The 17,055-nt window shown below is 53.3% G+C and overlaps 4 protein-coding genes across 4 annotated transcripts; 2 read left to right on the top strand and 2 right to left on the bottom strand.

Annotated features, from left to right (window-relative positions):
* Positions 1–467: 467 nt before the first annotated feature.
* Positions 468–3,312, top strand: NCS54_01162700 (FAD-binding FR-type domain-containing protein; the record flags this gene model as incomplete). Its single annotated transcript, XM_053156897.1, has 3 exons — positions 468–815; positions 870–1,462; positions 2,232–3,312. The coding sequence occupies 3 exons, from the start codon at positions 468–470 to the stop codon at positions 3,310–3,312; spliced, it is 2,022 nt and encodes a 673-aa protein (XP_053012872.1).
* Positions 3,313–3,504: 192 nt separating this feature from the next.
* NCS54_01162800 (Phospholipid-transporting ATPase) lies at positions 3,505–7,523 on the bottom strand (the record flags this gene model as incomplete). Its single annotated transcript, XM_053156898.1, has 3 exons — positions 3,505–3,622; positions 3,673–4,082; positions 4,134–7,523. 3 exons carry the CDS (start codon positions 7,521–7,523, stop codon positions 3,505–3,507), a joined length of 3,918 nt encoding a protein of 1,305 aa, XP_053012873.1.
* Positions 7,524–8,537: 1,014 nt separating this feature from the next.
* NCS54_01162900 (Fungal-trans domain-containing protein) lies at positions 8,538–11,622 on the bottom strand (the record flags this gene model as incomplete). Its single annotated transcript, XM_053156899.1, has 8 exons — positions 11,288–11,622; positions 11,195–11,218; positions 10,892–11,007; positions 10,299–10,768; positions 9,931–10,226; positions 9,440–9,877; positions 9,127–9,377; positions 8,538–9,057 (listed from the first exon to the last, which is right to left on the bottom strand). Exons 1-8 carry the CDS (start codon positions 11,387–11,389, stop codon positions 8,538–8,540), a joined length of 2,217 nt encoding a protein of 738 aa, XP_053012874.1. The 5' UTR covers positions 11,390–11,622.
* Positions 11,623–12,852: 1,230 nt separating this feature from the next.
* On the top strand, positions 12,853–16,968 carry NCS54_01163000 (Hypothetical protein; the record flags this gene model as incomplete). The annotated part of the gene is made up of 5 exons (XM_053156900.1): positions 12,853–13,032; positions 13,084–13,271; positions 13,327–13,983; positions 14,034–14,313; positions 14,362–16,968. The coding sequence occupies 5 exons, from the start codon at positions 12,853–12,855 to the stop codon at positions 16,966–16,968; spliced, it is 3,912 nt and encodes a 1,303-aa protein (XP_053012875.1).
* Positions 16,969–17,055: the final 87 nt, after the last annotated feature.

The following is a 17,055-nucleotide window of genomic DNA, read 5'->3' on the forward strand; positions in this document are numbered from 1 at the left end:
GTTGTACTCGAGATTGTCTGCACATAGCATTCTGGTTTACTTGATAGATTGTTGCATCTGGTATGGGTTGAAGGGAGTTGGAAGACAGCGTGGTTTATTAGTTTAGATGAATGTCAACCAAGGGCTTATTAGAATCCATGATCCATGTCAATCCTTCCTACCTTATTTATTCATTTCTGTTGTCAGTCTGTTTAGCAATTCTCCCTCGCTGATTCGGCATCATCGGTGGGGGCCGGCTCTTGATACCGGAAAGTGGGGGATTGGACCCACCGGTACTCGGAGACCGAGGCCCCGGTTCCACAAGCTCTCTCAATTGATGATGAAATTGTACTTGATAAGCACCGTCGCAAAAGCCCGGGCCGTGATACTCGGGGCTACCACCACTATCCCCGTTCCGCCCGCCGCATTAATTGGGTCTCGATGCCCGCCATGACCACGGTCGCTTCTACACTCTTCACATATTGACCATGCCGCCTCGACCGTCGATACGTCTAGGCTTCACCGGCCTCTCCCCGACGCCTCGGAGGGCCTTTGCGCACAAGGCCCGGCATAGACATCCACCTCCACCGCCGTTTAACACCGTACCTACATGCCCGGAGCCGACATGTGGGTGCGCCGACACCCCCGCCATGCCGGAAGGTCTACCCCTGGACCGTGAGGGACCGCTCAAGGCTGCTATTGCTGGGTATGCGGAGCAGGTGCTCGTTTGCACCGACAAGTCGGATTGGCCGTCGAGGATAGAGGAGGATAATAGCGGTGATAACTTGGCGGCGGATCTGAAGGAGTTGTTTGGACGGGGCGGGACGTATAGCGATGTAAGTCTTGTCGTCTGGATCACTCAGGCTCATGCTAATTAATATTCTCTCCAGCCATTCCACAACGTCTCCGTCCTCAACTCTTCCTTCCCAAGTTCCATACCACCCCGTGTCGAAGTCCAGACGACATCCGCGTACCTCCTCCCGAGCTTCAAATACGTGCCCTTCCTCCCGCGGATATCCTTCGACAGCGTCCAAGCCCTCGCCAAGGGCTTCCTCCTGCCCAAGAAGCTACACTCTGCACACGAAGGCCTCTCACCAATCCACCGCGACCGGCTCACGCGCAAAGAGGCATACCAGGGACTCCTACCAGGCGTGCAAGACGTGCGGGATGTGTTGGTGTTGATATGTGGACATGGTGGGCGGGATGCCAGATGTGGGATTATGGCACCTGTGTTGGAGACAGAGTTTAAAGAGAAGCTGAGGAGTGAGGGATTGGACGTGCTAGAAGGCGCTGTGCAAGTTCCTATAGGCCTTGAGGAGGTGCAAAGGATACAAGGCGAAGCTGGCCCCGAAGGAACAACAGCAAGAGTCGGGCTTATAAGTCACATCGGCGGACACAAGTTTGCGGGAAACGTCATCATCTACCTCCCGCCGCACATGAAGATGGGAGACATGCCGCATCCGCTGGCGGGGCATGGGATCTGGTACGGAAGGGTTGAACCAAAGAACGTGGAGGGAATTGTGAAGGAGACTATATTGAAGGGGAATGTTGTCGCGGATATGTTTAGAGGCGGGATTGATGCTCAGCGGAGGATGCTGAGGATATAAGAGTGGATGGATAGATGGATACCCAAAAGTGTATATGAAGCTTAAAGAGCTGAGAGGAAAATGTGTATACTAGAAACTATATCCTACTCTCAAGCAACGGAATATCTTATAAAAATGCGTTTATTGACTTTAATTGCCAATGGTGTTGGTAGGTGGTTGAGGCTATTCAGAGACCTCACGTGACCGAGCACCCATGACCTCTCACAGTGTTCCTCGGTTGAATCTCAACAACAAGGTGTCCAAAGGAAACTCAACCGAACGACAACAAGAAAACATCCAATCCCTATTTTTCATTATCGTCACTCATTTTATACTCCCACTTGTCGCCTTATACTGGCTATAAAGGCTTTGTTCTAACAAGTGAAAACCTCTTCATCAGACTTTACCACTCACTCTCATCGCCGAGTAGCCACGACAGGGCATCATGACAACCTCTGTGAGGGTATATACAAGATTATCACGGGCCAGGGGTCAAGGGAGGAACTTTATAAACACGCCTGGACCCCATTGGAGCAGGATCTCAACCCCTCGACTCAGAGCCTTCAAGTCTCCATCTCGATCTCTCTCAACCTCACGACACCCCCAAAGACCAGACTTTTCAGCCCCGAAACAAGCACGAGTTCTACCTCCTCTCATATTCATCAGTCTCATAATCGGCGGTGCCGGTTATTACCTCGCCACGCCGCACTCTAAACCAGACACTCTCAACGACATCTCGTTCGTGCCGTACGCCATCACGCACCGCGAGGCCATCTCACCAACCTCGTTTGTCATCACTATAGTCCCCCGCAAGCCCAACCCCTCGCCGCCATATCTCACTTCCTCGGATACAAGCTCGCGATGGAGCCATCCCCTCTGGTCCGTCGAGTTCAAGCAGCCCGAGGTTCAGATCTCGAGGCATTACACGCCCTTGCCACCCCTGGCTAGTGAGGACCCAGCTGATGGCGCTCTTCGCTTTTACATCCGTGCCGTTGGTGATGGTGAGATGTCCAACTATCTCGCCCGCAGACAGGTCGGACAGGACGTCTTCCTCCGTGGACCTCACATAGGCTTTGAGCTTGCTGAACGTCTAGGCGAGCACAAGCGCCTGGTGTTCCTTGCTGGCGGCACTGGTGTTGTACCGGGCATGCAGGCTGCAAAGGCGGTACTCGAAGCGAGCCCTGATGCCAGTGTGGATTTGCTCTGGGCCGTGAGAAAGAGGGAAGAGATACAGAACAGCGCGGCCCCAAAGCAGTCTTCGTGGAAATTCTGGCAAGAAAAGAAACCGACTACTCTTGGCCTCCAGGTTGAGAACCCCAGCCCTGTGACCAGGCGTCTACAGGATCTCAAGGCGACCTACGGTGATCGCCTAAGCATTCAAGTCGTGGTCGACGAGGAGGGTACCAAGTTCCAAGATAAGGACATTAAGAACACCATTCTCGCCTCGCCCAGCACTGCAGTTTCACCTAGCTCAGGCTGCCGCTTCCACGACCAGATGATGCACGTCCACGCTTCCGAGTTTGCCCTCCCTGATGCCCCCGGATGTGCGTGTACGCCACCCAAGGGGACACCAGTTGGCAAGAACCTCTTCATCGTGTCCGGTCCTGACGGCTTCATCGAGCACTACGCTGGAGCCAAGATCTGGCTAGGCGGCCAGCAGACACAGGGACGCGTAGGTGGTATTGCTGGCCAAATACAGCGTCAGAATCCCACAATAGCACAGGATTGGCTCGTTCTCAAGATGTAGGAGAGCAAAGATATAAAAGAGTTGTATGATTTCTTGTATGATTGGGAGCACTCATAAGGAGGCATGCAATATCATCTATGGGATACAAATAGAAACCTATAATTTTACTAGCAAAACACTGAGGGGGCACCGTCTACCGCATGATCCAACGCCAACACGCAAAAAACTCCAACCCATTTGATATGAGACGCTCTAGTGGCTCTGAACCTTTCTGTATGACGGAGGCTTCATCGTCCTCCTAATCAACTTGCCAGCGTACGGCGGGATCAGTGAGATGGCACCAATGGCTAGCACGCGCCAGACAAATCCCCTGTGATAAAAGTTAGTATGGTGAATGTGGGATTGGACAGAGGGACTTACAAGGTGATTAAGAACTTGAGATCGAAGTACCCGCCAAGGAATGGTATCGAGCCAATGTACAAAAGAAACGTGCCGACAATGCTGATAATCATGATGGGATGCCATGTAGTAATCTCAATGGCAACCATGAGCAGTTCGTTAAGGACTAGGACGGTGTAGCTGACGGCAACCATCTTGGGGCCGTCAACCTCGGTAAGGATCTGCGACAAGCCCTGGATCATGCCGCCCTGGTAGATGGACACAAAGACCCAGACGAAGAATGTCCTGTAGGATAGGGAGCGTCCAGAGGTGAGTTCCTTGTACAGTTCTGGGTACAGATTGGCGAGGTTCTCATCGACGTCCTTGTCTAGCACAAGTGACAACACGGGAGCTGCAGTGTAAACGGTGGCATAACCAACAAGAAGCCAGTCCTAATAATGGTCAGTATGGGAAGATGTGTACTGAATCAGGGGCAAACAAACCTTGTACAAGCCCTCAGGCTCAAACTTAATGGCGATACTGTACATAGTCTGGCACACAGCGATGATCAGACCACGGTGGATAACAAACTGAGCAAGCTTAGCGCTTCGCTTGTAGCTGTTTCGACCGTGCCAAACCAGGAGCTTGACAAGATGGCAGAACTGCTCAATGGAAAAGTCGGCCGCCAGACTGGCCTGTCGACCCTCCTTGCCCACAATACCGACACCGACATCAGCAGCCTGGATCATGGAGACATCGTTGCCACCATCGCCAATACAGCACACGCGCTTCTTAGTGTACTCGCGGATAAGTTTGGCCACCTCGGCCTTCTGGTTGGGCGAGCAACGGCAAGCAACAACGGTGGGGAGCTGGACGGCAATGGAGATGAACTCGATTCGGAAGTGTGTCAGGAAGAGTGCCAGACTCTCACCATCGATAAGTAGGCAAGCATCGGTCTTGCTGCGGAGGAAGTCGAGGTGCTCCTGGGCGTTGTCCTTCTTCTTGAGCTTGGCAACTGTGTAGATGTACTGACCGCGAGCAACCAACTTGGAGCTGACGGCCACACATCTTGCAGTCTCCACCTTGTCACCAGTCAACATCCAGATCTTGATACCAGCGTTGCGGAGGAGCTCCAGAGATGGCTTGACGTCCTTCTGCAGCTTATCCTCAACACCAGTGACACCGATAAGTTCTAGATCACGCTCGAGGTAGTGAGATACAACTCGCTGCATCCCAGCGTCACGTCCGCTGATGGACAAGGATGCCTCCTGATATCGAGAAGAGAACTCTTGGTACTGCTGTGACGAAAGCTTCTTGCGACCGACAACGAGGGTACGCAGGCCTTCACGAGCCATGTTGGCCGTCTCCTCATCAAGCCAGTCGTTGGCCGCCACGATGGAGCTCATGACGGTATCGGCACCCTTTTGGAAGAACCAGATTTCTCCGCTCGAGAGGTCAGGGTTCTTGACGTTGACGTTCTCGTGGAAATGAACAATGATACCCATGCGCTTGCCCTCAGAAGTGAACGGGAAGACGTCCAGGATCCGTACTCGAACCACAGGTCTCTTGCTGCCAGTGAACTCTAGAACCATGCTCTTGCGGTCGCGGTACACAAGTCTGAGGCCCACAGATTCTGTCCACTTGACAATGGCAATCTCATCGGGAGAGGATGCCTGGTAGCCAGTCACCTCCTTTCCATCCTCGATGTCCACAGTCGGTGTGACATTGTGGCAGAGCGCAAGAGCAAGTACGACATCACGAACTCGTGTGCCAATTTCTCTCCTTGTACGTGTTGTGCCCATGGTTGCAGTGCTTGAGTATGTTGACGACGGAGTGATGAGCATGTTGTTAGATGCGTGGTCCGTTGACGGCGGAATGTAGAATCCTTGTCGTACATATGTCGAGACTTCATCCATTGCCTCATTGGCATATGATACAGTGCCGACGTGGATCTTTTTCATTTCCATCTCGTTCTGTGTGAGTGTGCCAGTCTTGTCGCTCAGGAGATACTCGATACGTCCGAGATCCTCAGGAATTGTGCTGGTTCGGACAACCGCTCCGGGCATGCCTGGATCACGCTGAATGAACCAAGAATATGCGCTCTTGCCCATGTCGAGGTTGACACGGAGACTGATCGGGACGATGGTCGAGAAGAGAACCAGGAATCGCATAATCTTGACGTACCACACATTGCCTTCAGTAGTCCCAAAGCCCTCCAGCGCAACCAAGATGATGGAGAGAGCTAGAGTCAAAGCACAGAGAATCTTGGTCAACGAGTTGATCTCATATTCCAGCAAGCCGGTCTTTGATCGTGAGGGAGCTGTGGACAGAGCGGATCTCGTCTGAGGGCCGGTGTACATGATGACAGCCAAGGTAGTGGCTTGGGAGGCAATAACGGTGTTTGCCCAAGCCGTGTTGTCGATCGAGAGCGCAGCCGTTCGTGAAGCGTCAGAGTCCTGGGCCATCGCGTGGTGCGCCAATGCGTCCTTGCGTGAGTCGAGGAGTTCAATCGTACCCAGGAACTCGTTGACCTTTCTATCAGGCTTGCCACCAGTAACGCGAAGACGGACAAACTCCTCAGTCGGGAGGTTCTGGGTGAGGGGCGATGCAAGTCTCAGCTTCCAATCCGTCTCACCGTCAAGCTGGTCAGTCCTGATAAAGGTCTCGCCTCCTGGTCCGCTTTCCTCTTCCTCGGGGGTATCTTCCGCGGGCTGCTTTCCCTTCCCAGCAGGGTCCGCTTCGCCATCGCCAAACGCCAACAGAGACTCTTCCTCGGCCGGCTCCTCGGGGATTGGAGCAGGGGTAGGTGCCTCAGAGGAAAAGCACTTTAGAATCACCACATCGGCGGGCACACGTTGGCCCTTGGTGAGTTTAAGTACGTCGCCAACCTTCAAGTCCTTAGACTTGCGGCTGACCTCCACGACCCGAGAAGAAGGTGGGGGCGCCTGAGAATCGTCCTCCTCGAGGATATCCGATAGACTGTCCCGAGCTCCCTTGGGTCTCTTGGATTGCTTCCGCAACAGTTCCGACTTGAGCATCTTTCGTTGCCGCAGAGGAGTCTGGGTTGAATCGGAATCCTGAAAAACAAGAATATTGTACTCCTCTGAGTTGGCTTCCGTATCTCTTCGTCGTCGGGCAATATCATCAAACGCCTCCTTTCCCATAGTAATACATAGCACAAACGCCAAAGGGGCGATGTACGTCAACAGATAACCGATCCTGAGGGCGGGTATGGCCTGCGAAAGGGCCACAAGCAAAAAGTACATGTTGAAGAAGAATGAGAATTCGTTGTACAGCGTGATAGGGAGGAACGTCAGGGCCGTGTACTTGGCATTGGATATGATGTTGTTCGGGAATCGTACGGGCTGCGTCGAGCCCACGGCCACATGTCGGGATGCGGAAGGGTCGTCGTCTTCTTGATCGTCGGCATCGTTGGGTTCGGGCTTCTTAGACCCTGACATGAAGCTCGGAAGTCGCAGGCGGGATGTGACGCGATCCGAGTTCATAGATCTCCGGCTTTGCGAAGCTTGGTCTCCCAGCAGCGGTCGGTCATCCTCACCGTATCCGCTTCCCTCCGACCACCGCGGCCCATTGCCATCCTGCTCTCCCCCCAACAGCGCCTGCGAATGCTCGTCGGCTCCATCTCTATCCTGGCCGAGGTCGCCGTACCCCCGGTTTCTCTTACTGGCGCGCCGCAACCCACCCATGCGCAGATTCCGCAGGGCTATCCGCGAGGTCTGAGGCTCAGCCGAGAGCCGCTCGTGGTTGGCCCTGGGAGCTGGGGATGTCGATATCGGGTCGAGCTCCTGGATGTCCAGTTCGAGGTCCGAGTCGGAATCATGCGCGGGGGAGTCGGGTGGATCGGATGATCGATATGAGGGTGAAGGAGTCATGCCTGGTCAAGCTCCAGGCGGTGGAGAGGTATGCGGAGGGTTGTCGAGGTGAAGGTGAAGGTGAAGATTGGGAGGTGGAGAGCTAGCGATTCTGCTCAGACATGCTGCGTCCAAGGTGCCACGATGGTTGTGAGTTCTCCCTTTATCTGGAAGGGCAGTTCGTATGCAGCTTTCGGTGCTTCGCTCTCCGCGGGGAGCGTAGTCGTCGTTTCCGTAGAGTTGGCTCGTCTTAAGCGTCGTCGGAGGCCGTCAATGTCCCTAGCTCTTATCCGTGTCGCATCGCAGGGTCCAAGTCGCAAAAAGGTCCACGCGTCTAGTGTCCGGCCGGCGAACTGATAGCAGCGTCTGCAAGGCAAAGCAAAGACTCAAAGGTGTTGTCGGAAACAGATTCGTCTGTTATGATTCGAAATTCTTGGGGAATGGTGACTCGTGGCTTAGGGGACAGATCATTTGAAGTCACGTATTATCTTGTCGCAGCCTGTGCCAAGCGTCCCGGGGGCGACGTGCTGGTGCTATGAGAGCGTTCCGCTGCTACCGACGATACTTAGAGGTACCTAAAGCCTGGGTCATTTTGTCATATGTCAAAAGTATCTCTAGGTACTGATAGTGGGGCCAGAGCTGCTCCTTGGAGGATTACGTGGAGGGCGGCGCTACCCTGAACAACCACGACAGCTCGAGCTGCATTCAGTATTATTCTATTGGTGCATAAAGAAGCTGCCTAAATGGTTTGATGGGTTACTATGACTGGTTTATGACGAGAAATCCATTCCTGAAAGATTGTTGAGAAGTAAAGGTCTATCAAAGGTGAGATTCTAAGTTCACACAAGGTCTCATGGGGTTATCATGAGAGCCATCAAACAACCCACGTGCTCGCCTCCCCAGACTAACGCCCAGACCCCTTACCTAGGTACCTACCCATGAAGTCCCATATTAACATCCATTGTTGCATTTGCGTGAGCCTTCTCGTTTAAACATGATTCATATCAATCCTTGTGAACCGCACCCCAATCTATCTTATTGTGGTGGAAACGTAAAGCTCGGCTCCTCTAACAACTCCATCATCTGCTGATTACTGTTGAACCACTCCTCCAGTTGTGCAGTGTTGCCCATCCACATCATGGTGTTTGCACCCCTTTGGCCTTCTGTTCCGTCCAGCATACCGGGATCTCCCAAAGGTTGGGAGAACGCTCCGGCCTGAGCTGGACCTAGACTGGTTGGCTGCTGTTGCTGTCTATTGTCGATGTGAGCTGGCGGGAAGCCTAGCGCAGTGAGGTAGGTGTTCAACTCGGCGCTCGCCTGGGCCTGGGTCTGGTCTGCTGGCGGCGTGCATGTCCGAAACTCGATGTAGCGGAGCGCAACGGTGTAGAGAACCTGGAATAAGCGGTGCGTCTTTGCTGCTGCCTCTGATAGAGTTACGGAGCTCTCAGTTGACGTGCAGAAGCTGTGGAGACGAGCAAGATCCGCCTGGTCTTGTGTCTCGATGACCTGGCAGAAGACGACGATGAAAGGAATAAAGGGGGCGAACAAGAGAGTCCTGGGCATGTTAGTATGGATGGTTTGATTGAAAAGTCACTGCCTGGGAATAACATCAAAGACCACTTACCAGTGAACGTAGGAGGGAAAGTAGAAAGAATTATCCTTGCCCAAAAGGTCCATACAGTCTTGATGTCGTTGAAGCGTGGCACGCGCCGCCTCTACGCATTCTGGGATAAAGGTAGATCGTGAGTTTGCAGGGAGAGGACTGGCGCGGTAGATAAGAGTCAAGAGAGATAGTCGGAGCACATCATCAGACACAATGACAAAGTCCATGAAGTAGGACCCCATTTTCTTCTTTGCCTCTTGCAGATGTTTAGCCTGCATTGAAACGTTAGATCCAAAGAGCTGAGGAGGACTGATGAAACAGGCAGAAAACTTACACTCAATATTGCCGACTTTTTCGAGATCCCCCGCATAGTGTTCACCAAAGTCTGGACTCGGTATCTTCGCACATCCTCAGGTTGATTGATGGAGTCGGGACTGTACAACATTTCGTAGATCTGCCCCTGACACCGGGCCGTGGTAACCCAAAGAGCAGCAAAAGCCGACAAAGGAGAGTCATCGACTTTCTCCGCGTCAGGGATGGGCACAGTGATGTCCCAGTCTTGAATGGTCGAGGCTCGACCGAGGCGGAGTGACAAGCTCTTGTCGATAAAATAGACGTTCCAGAAGAGGAACTGCTTGCGCTCCGCTTCACGGGGATCGTCGTTCTTCATGGTCGAGGCTCGATGATATCCCAGCGTTTGACACAATTCTGAGGCCTTGCAAATAAGTGTCCACGAGAGTGATGGCTTCGAAATCTCGATAGCGTGGAAGGCCTGAGACCTGTTAGCCTGTACCAGTCGTGGTATTCTAGAACAGGATCACATACTCCTAGCAAGAGAGCAGATATCATACTTGAATTGAGGGGTAGATGGAAGGGTAGGTTGGCCAAAGCAGTTTCAAGGTTCCCCTGAAGGATTGGTATGTATCGTTCCAAGTCCTCTCGCTCATCCTTGTCTGTTGATCGTTGTGCCCGTTCAAAGAAGAGGTAGAGGAGACCGGCATTTGTCAAGATAAAATCGGATTCAGAGAAATCCTCAACAAAGTAGACGTTCATACAAACGCTCGAGAAACGCTCCAATGGCAAGAACGCATGAATCCAGGCGGATACTTCTGAAGGCTCGTCTAAGTGGTGACAGAATATTAGTACCAGAAGGTTGAACGTCAAGCGTATGCGTATGACATGTCACTACTTACTTTCACACTGCCGTATTAGAGCGGCGGCCTTTTGGATTGGTGGCATCTCACTACCTTTGAGCGAAGGACGTGGGAATATCGTCGCGTTAGGATAGTTCATCTCTGTAGAGACCGTCTGCTGCTTTAAAGAAGTGACGATGTGGTGGAGTGAGTCTAGAGTCTCACGCAACTCAAGACTGGCACCCTGTAAAGCCCCAGTGTTCACGGCATTCTTGAGAAACTCGTTTGCAAAAGCACCGTGGGCTGCCAGAGAAGATTCACCTTCAACCACTGGACTGTCGGCTGCTGGCTGAGCAGCATGGCTAAATGGAGTCGAAGCGGGCTGAGCCGAGGGCTGACCACCAGCTGTATCGGGACTTGGAGTATCTTTCTGGCTTGTTGGAGGTATAGAAGGCATGTTCATCTTCATGTCCCGCAAGAGCTGCGTGACCGCCTCGAGACGGCGGTCGATCAGATCGATCTTCCTCTCACTAAGCACATGACGATGAGCTGTCTGAACGTCCCCATGACGGCAAATGGAAGTGGCATGATGAACAAGATCAGATCGGCCAACGGACCGAACCGCAAGATCTGGAGTCGCTGGGGAAACTCACTATTGGGCGGATAAGAGGATCCGGGTTCGCTTCTCCTTGGGGCGCGAGTCCTGGTGGGTGCAGGGGATCTTGGCGTGGATACAGTGAGAGCAGGGTGAGTTTCTGTCGCAGCGAATCTATGTACGTTGATATCTTCTTAGCCATGATTATCAACCAGCATGGGATTCAGCCGCAGGCAAGCTAGGACCATGCTGTCGATGAGATGAGCCCTCAAGGTGGCCCCATGGCCAGGCGGCCGACTAGCTTTGTGGGTAACTGGAGCTCCCACGAGCCAACACCTGCATCACAGATTGATAAACATACCTTTCGAGTCCGGCAGGCGTCGCACTAAGCAGATGTGAGCTGTGGAACGACATGGGGGGTATAATAGAGTTGCTACGGCTGGGGCAGACTGACGGCTCGTCGAATGGTTGTACTTGAAGTGGCTTGTGGCTCATCTGAGCCCTCATCAGGGCCATCGGCATCAACGCCAAGCTGAGACCGAAGATCATCCGCCATTGTTTGGAAACGTGAGTGAGGCTCAAAGGCGACGGGAATCACGGACAGCGTCTGGCGGGGAGCGGGGGACGACAACCAGGGTCGCTGTGGCACTGAAGAGGTCAGGTCGGTAGAGGGGATTGGGGGGAGAAGTCAAGGGAGGGCGAGATCGGACTCCGAGAAAAGGAAATGCCGACGCCGTTTGTGCGGGATGGTGACTTACATGGCGTTTTGAAAGTCGTGATGGAGTTTGAGCGGAGTGGATAGAGGGCCAGGCTCCCAGAGGACGGGGACGGGACGCGCGGGGTCCGCAAGGGCAGTTTCTACCTCTGGCATCTCGGGGCCTTGAGAGTGCGTGATGGCGGTGCCCGAGAAGACCGCAACCCGAGTTGACCAATCGGAATAAAGTACCAAAATGCTTGAACCCTTTCTCCAGAGTCGTCTCATTCGCAAGGATTGGGTGCCGAAATCAACCATGTCTTGATGGGCCCACACTTTGAAAACGGCGGCGACACCTCTTTTACCCTGAGAGGAAATCACCACGTCTTTTTGCAGGGCAAAATTCTATTTTTCCAATGTTGTTTGTCTCTCACGGTCTTGGCCCTCTGCCTTACGGGAGGCTCAGCGGGTCATCATGGTCACCGACCGAGGCCATGGCGTTTGGCCAAGCATCGAATCTCTCCAATGAGGCTCCGCTCGGATAGAATACGACGCAAACGAAGACGACGCCGGTGACTCTTTTTGACCTTGACATGGCGTTTTCTGCCCTGTCATGTCCAGGGACCGGATGGCCAAGAGAATAAGACGGGCACAGTGGCTGCAATTAAACCCTTGAGCGTGAAGCTGTCTTGCTTCTGCTTACAAGGCAATGCCTCGGTGTGCTGTGATCAACTGACGGCCCAACGCCCCAGACAGTGACCGCAATAACGGGAGAAGCCTGTCTGAACGGGACGCAAGGGATCCGGCATCGCAAGGCTCTCCTGTATATCTTGCTCCGATAGCAGCTCCGGAAAGTGGTTTTGTCCTCCAAATTCATTATCAATCGCAACCCCACCCAGCCCACTTCGGCAGCGGATCTGATAAAGGCAGCTAGCAACGTGTGGCTTGCATCCGTTCACCAAAAGTGCCAAGGATCACGGTTCGTCCGTCCAGTCCAAGCTCGCTCACTCCACTCTCATCGGGCTCCCATTTCAAGAAGAAAGTCCCTTTTCGCCTTCGTTGAAAAACTAGCGGTCCCCCTCGCTCTGCTCGTTGTGCGCTTCTCTTCGTTTTGTCTCTTCGTTGCGCTCAACCTAGGCTTTGTTTCTTCAAGTCATTGAACTGGCCTCTGTCTTATAAGTCGACCAATCTTTGAATTTCTTCGACCAAGCATATTACCGGATCTGGAAACAACCAAATAAATTCCCGTCGCCCATTTCTTGCGGCATTCGAGCCGCCTCTTGCCCGCTTAGCGTCTTTGAGGTCGCACACACAAAGACGAAGCCATGGCTCCAAGCATTAACGAGAAGGAGTTGGAGAAGGAGACGGGAGCTATCAATGCACCTTCAACAAAATCTGAGGAAAATGTCGCCAAATCTGAAGATGCCGATGTCAACGCAGAGGATGGCACCCCTGCCACTCCACCAGAAGAGGCCGAAGTAGAGGGTTCGTGGGCAGACTACAAGGTGAGTCTCGAGAAAAGTCCAGAAAATAGCGGTTTTTAACGGTTCCCAAAGCGAATCCTCACGTTTGGCAACGCGTCCGACTATACAATGCAAGGAATTGCAGTTGTCGCTGCCATTGCCTCAGGCGCCGGCATTGCCCTCCAGAACCTCATTCTGGGCGAGTTCATCACCACCATCACCGATTTTACTGCTGGAAAGTCTGAGCCTGCCAAGTTCAGGAGCGATGTCGCTGATTTAGCGTACGTTTACTCATATTTTCGACTCCAGGAGGCAATTTTTGCTAATGCTTCACAGCCTGTACTTTGTCTATCTCGGTATTGGCCGATTCGTGCTCTCTTACATCTGGAACACCCTTCTCACCTACACCTCCTATCGCGTTGTTCGAAACATTCGTCACGAATATCTGCGCGCTGCTCTTCGTCAGGAGGTTGCGTACTATGACTTTGGCACCGGTGGCTCTATTGCTACCCAGGCTACGTCTAATGGTCGCTTGATCCAGGGAGGTATTGCTGAAAAGCTGGGCCTCACGTTCCAGGGCCTTTCGGCATTCGTCACCGCATTCATCCTCGCCTTTGTCGTTCAGTGGAAGCTCACCCTTATCTGCCTGTGCATCGCCCCGGCCACTATCATTGTCATGACTGTTGTCGCGACTATCGAGGCCGGTCACGAGGTCAAGATTCTCGAGATCAATGGCCAAGCCAACTCACTTGCTGAGGGTATCCTGGCCAGCGTTCGCACCGTCCACGCCTTTGAGATGCGCGAGAGGCTCGTTGCCAAGTTTGATAAGCATCTCGAGGAAGCCCACACAGTCGGCAAGAAGATTTCCCTTTACATGGGTCTTATGTTCTCAGGCGACTACACTATCATCTACCTCGGATTTGGTCTTGCTTTCTGGCAGGGTATTCACATGCTCTCCAAGGGAGAAATCACCAGCTCTGGCGACATCTTCACGTACGTCTTACCATGTATCATTTTTTGCACATGCTAATCGGTCTAATTAGGGTGCTGCTCTCTGTTGTGATTGCTGCTGTCAACTTGACCCAGCTTGCCCCCTATTCGATCGACTTTAGCCGTGCCATGTCTGCTGGAGGACAGCTCTTCGCCCTCATCGACCGGCAATCTGCCATTGACCCTCTTGACAAGTCGGGCGAGGTTCCGTCCGAGACTGTTGGCCATGTTGAGTTGGAGAACATCACATTTGCCTATCCCACCCGGCCAGACACGATCGTGTTGGAGGACTTCTCGCTCAAAGTTCCTGCGGGCAAGGTCACCGCTTTGGTCGTAAGTAAGCCCCCGAAGCCTGCGTTAATTGGTTTCTAACTCTTGTAGGGTCAATCGGGTTCTGGAAAGAGCACAATCGTTGGTCTTATTGAGAGATGGTACAACCCCAAGTCTGGTACAATTAAGCTGGATGGTCGCCCAATTGACCAGCTCAACCTGAACTGGCTGCGCAAGAATGTCCGTCTCGTTCAACAGGAGCCCATCCTCTTTGAAGGATCCGTCTTCGACAACATCAAGCATGGATTGGTTGGAACCGAGTGGGAAAACGCCCCCGCGGAGCAGCAGATGGAACGAATTCAAGAGGCCGCCAAGATGGCGTTTGCCCACGACTTCATCACCGAGCTGCCAGACGGTTATAACACCCAAATCGGACAACGTGGTGGACTGCTCTCTGGTGGTCAGAAGCAGCGAGTTGCCATCGCTCGCAGTGTCGTCTCACAGCCCAAGGTTCTTCTTCTGGACGAGGCCACGAGTGCCCTTGACCCCCATGCCGAAAGCGTCGTCCAGCAGGCCCTTGACCGGGCATCTGAGGGCCGTACCACTATCGTCATCGCTCATAAGCTCGCCACTATTCGCAAGGCCGACAACATCGTCGTCATGTCCAAGGGTACCATCATTGAGCAGGGTACTCACGAGTCCCTCATCGCCGATGATGGTGCCTATGCCCGACTTGTCAAGATCCAGAACCTCGCCGTTTCCGGTGCCGCTTCCACAACCTCGACTGAGGTGGAAGAGGCCGAGTCTGAGGCTGCCGAAGATTCCATTGAGGCCTCTAAGACGCTCACCAAGTATGAAACTCATGTTGAGCAGCGAATGGAGAGTCAGAAGGAGCGCGACAACTACGACAACCACAAGCAAGCGGGTTTCGTCTCGGTTGTTTTCCGACTTATTCGCGAGAGTCCCGAGATGGCCTGGTCTTACTTTTTCGTCATGGCTGGAATCCTGGGAGGAGTCGCCGCTTTTCCTGGACAGGCTTTCCTGCTCGCCAGCATGGTGGATGTCTTCACCTTGACTGGTTCCCGCCAGAGAGACCGCGGTGACTTCTTTGCCGCCATGTTCATCGTTATGGCGGCCGGCCTCTTCTTTTCCTACTTTGCTCTCGGCTACGCTACCAACAACATCGCCCATTTCCTGAGCCACAAGTTCCGAAAGCAGAGTCTCCATGATATACTTCGCCAGGACCTTCAGTTCTTCGACCGAAAGGAGAACAACACTGGTGCCCTAGCCAGCCGTGTCGACTCTAACCCCCAGTCTGTCTTGGAACTGATGGGATTCAACATTGCTCTCATCTTGATTGCGGTCCTCAACCTGGTTGCCTGCAGTATCTTGGCCATTGTATACAGCTGGAAGCTTGGCCTGGTTGTTGTCTGCGCTGGACTCCCACCCTTGGTTAGCTCCGGTTACCTCAAGATTCGCATGGACGCCAAGCTGGATCGTGACACTTCGAAACGTTACTCGACAAGCGCGTCTATCGCCTCTGAAGCCGTTACCGCTATCCGGACTGTCTCGTCATTGGCCATTGAGGAGTCAGTTTTGAATCAGTATGTCGATGAGCTGAACCACGCCGTCTCTGGCTCCAAGAACGACCTCTTCCGAATCATGATCTTCTTTGCCCTCACACAATCCATCGAGTATTGGTTCCAGGCTCTCGGTTTCTGGTACGGCTGCCGCCTGCTCTCCTACGGCGATATCTCAATGTACAACTTCTTTGTCGCTTTCCTGGGTGTCTTTTACTCAGGCCAGGCCTCAGCCCAGCTCTTCCAGTTCTCGACCAGCATGACCAAGGGAATCAACGCTGCCAACTACATCTTCTGGCTGAACCAGCTCCAGCCTACTGTTCAACCAACGCCCGAGAACCGTGACAACAGCCCCAAGCCGGGAAGCTCAGTTGCTCTCCACGACGTTCGTTTCTCTTACCCCCTTCGACCTCATGCGCATGTCCTCCGCGGCATTGACCTGGAAGTCAAGCCTGGGCAGTTCGTGGCTTTGGTCGGTGCCTCTGGATGTGGCAAGTCTACCATGATTGCCATGCTTGAGCGATTCTACGATCCGTCTAGCGGAACTATCAAGATTGGCGATATGGATCTTCCCGATATCAACCCGCGTCTCTATCGCCGCATCATTGGTCTCGTTCAGCAAGAGCCGACTCTGTTCCAGGGAACTATCCGAGAGAACATTGCCCTTGGTATTGATGACCCTGCTACCGAGGACAAGGAACCTGCCTCTTCGGTCTCGGATGAAAATATCGAGGCAGCTCTTCGTGCTGCCAACGCCTGGGACTTTGTGTCATCCCTCCCTGACGGTCTCAATACCCAGGCTGGCTCGAATGGTGCCCAGCTATCTGGAGGTCAACGACAGCGAATCGCCATCGCTCGAGCTCTCATCCGAAACCCCAAGATCCTCTTGCTCGATGAGGCCACCAGTGCCCTCGACACGGAGAGTGAGAAGATCGTGCAGGGAGCTCTCGCAGAGGCAGCAAAGGAAGGAGACCGCATCACCATCGCCGTCGCTCACAGGCTGAGCACGATCAAGGACGCCGACAAGATCTGCGTCTTCCTCGGCGGCAAGATCGCAGAGGTGGGAACACACCAGGAGTTGATTGCACAGGGCGGGTTGTATCGGAAGATGTGTGAGGCGCAAGCTCTGGACAGCTAATGAATGACTCGGCTCTTTGCTTTTGGCGGGAATTAAAAGGGAAAAGTACTAATTTGTAATGATGGCATAAAATACCCCCGGACCACG

Source organism: Fusarium falciforme, chromosome 9 (genome assembly GCF_026873545.1).
Source record: "Fusarium falciforme chromosome 9, complete sequence".
Lineage (NCBI taxonomy): Eukaryota > Fungi > Ascomycota > Sordariomycetes > Hypocreales > Nectriaceae > Fusarium > Fusarium falciforme.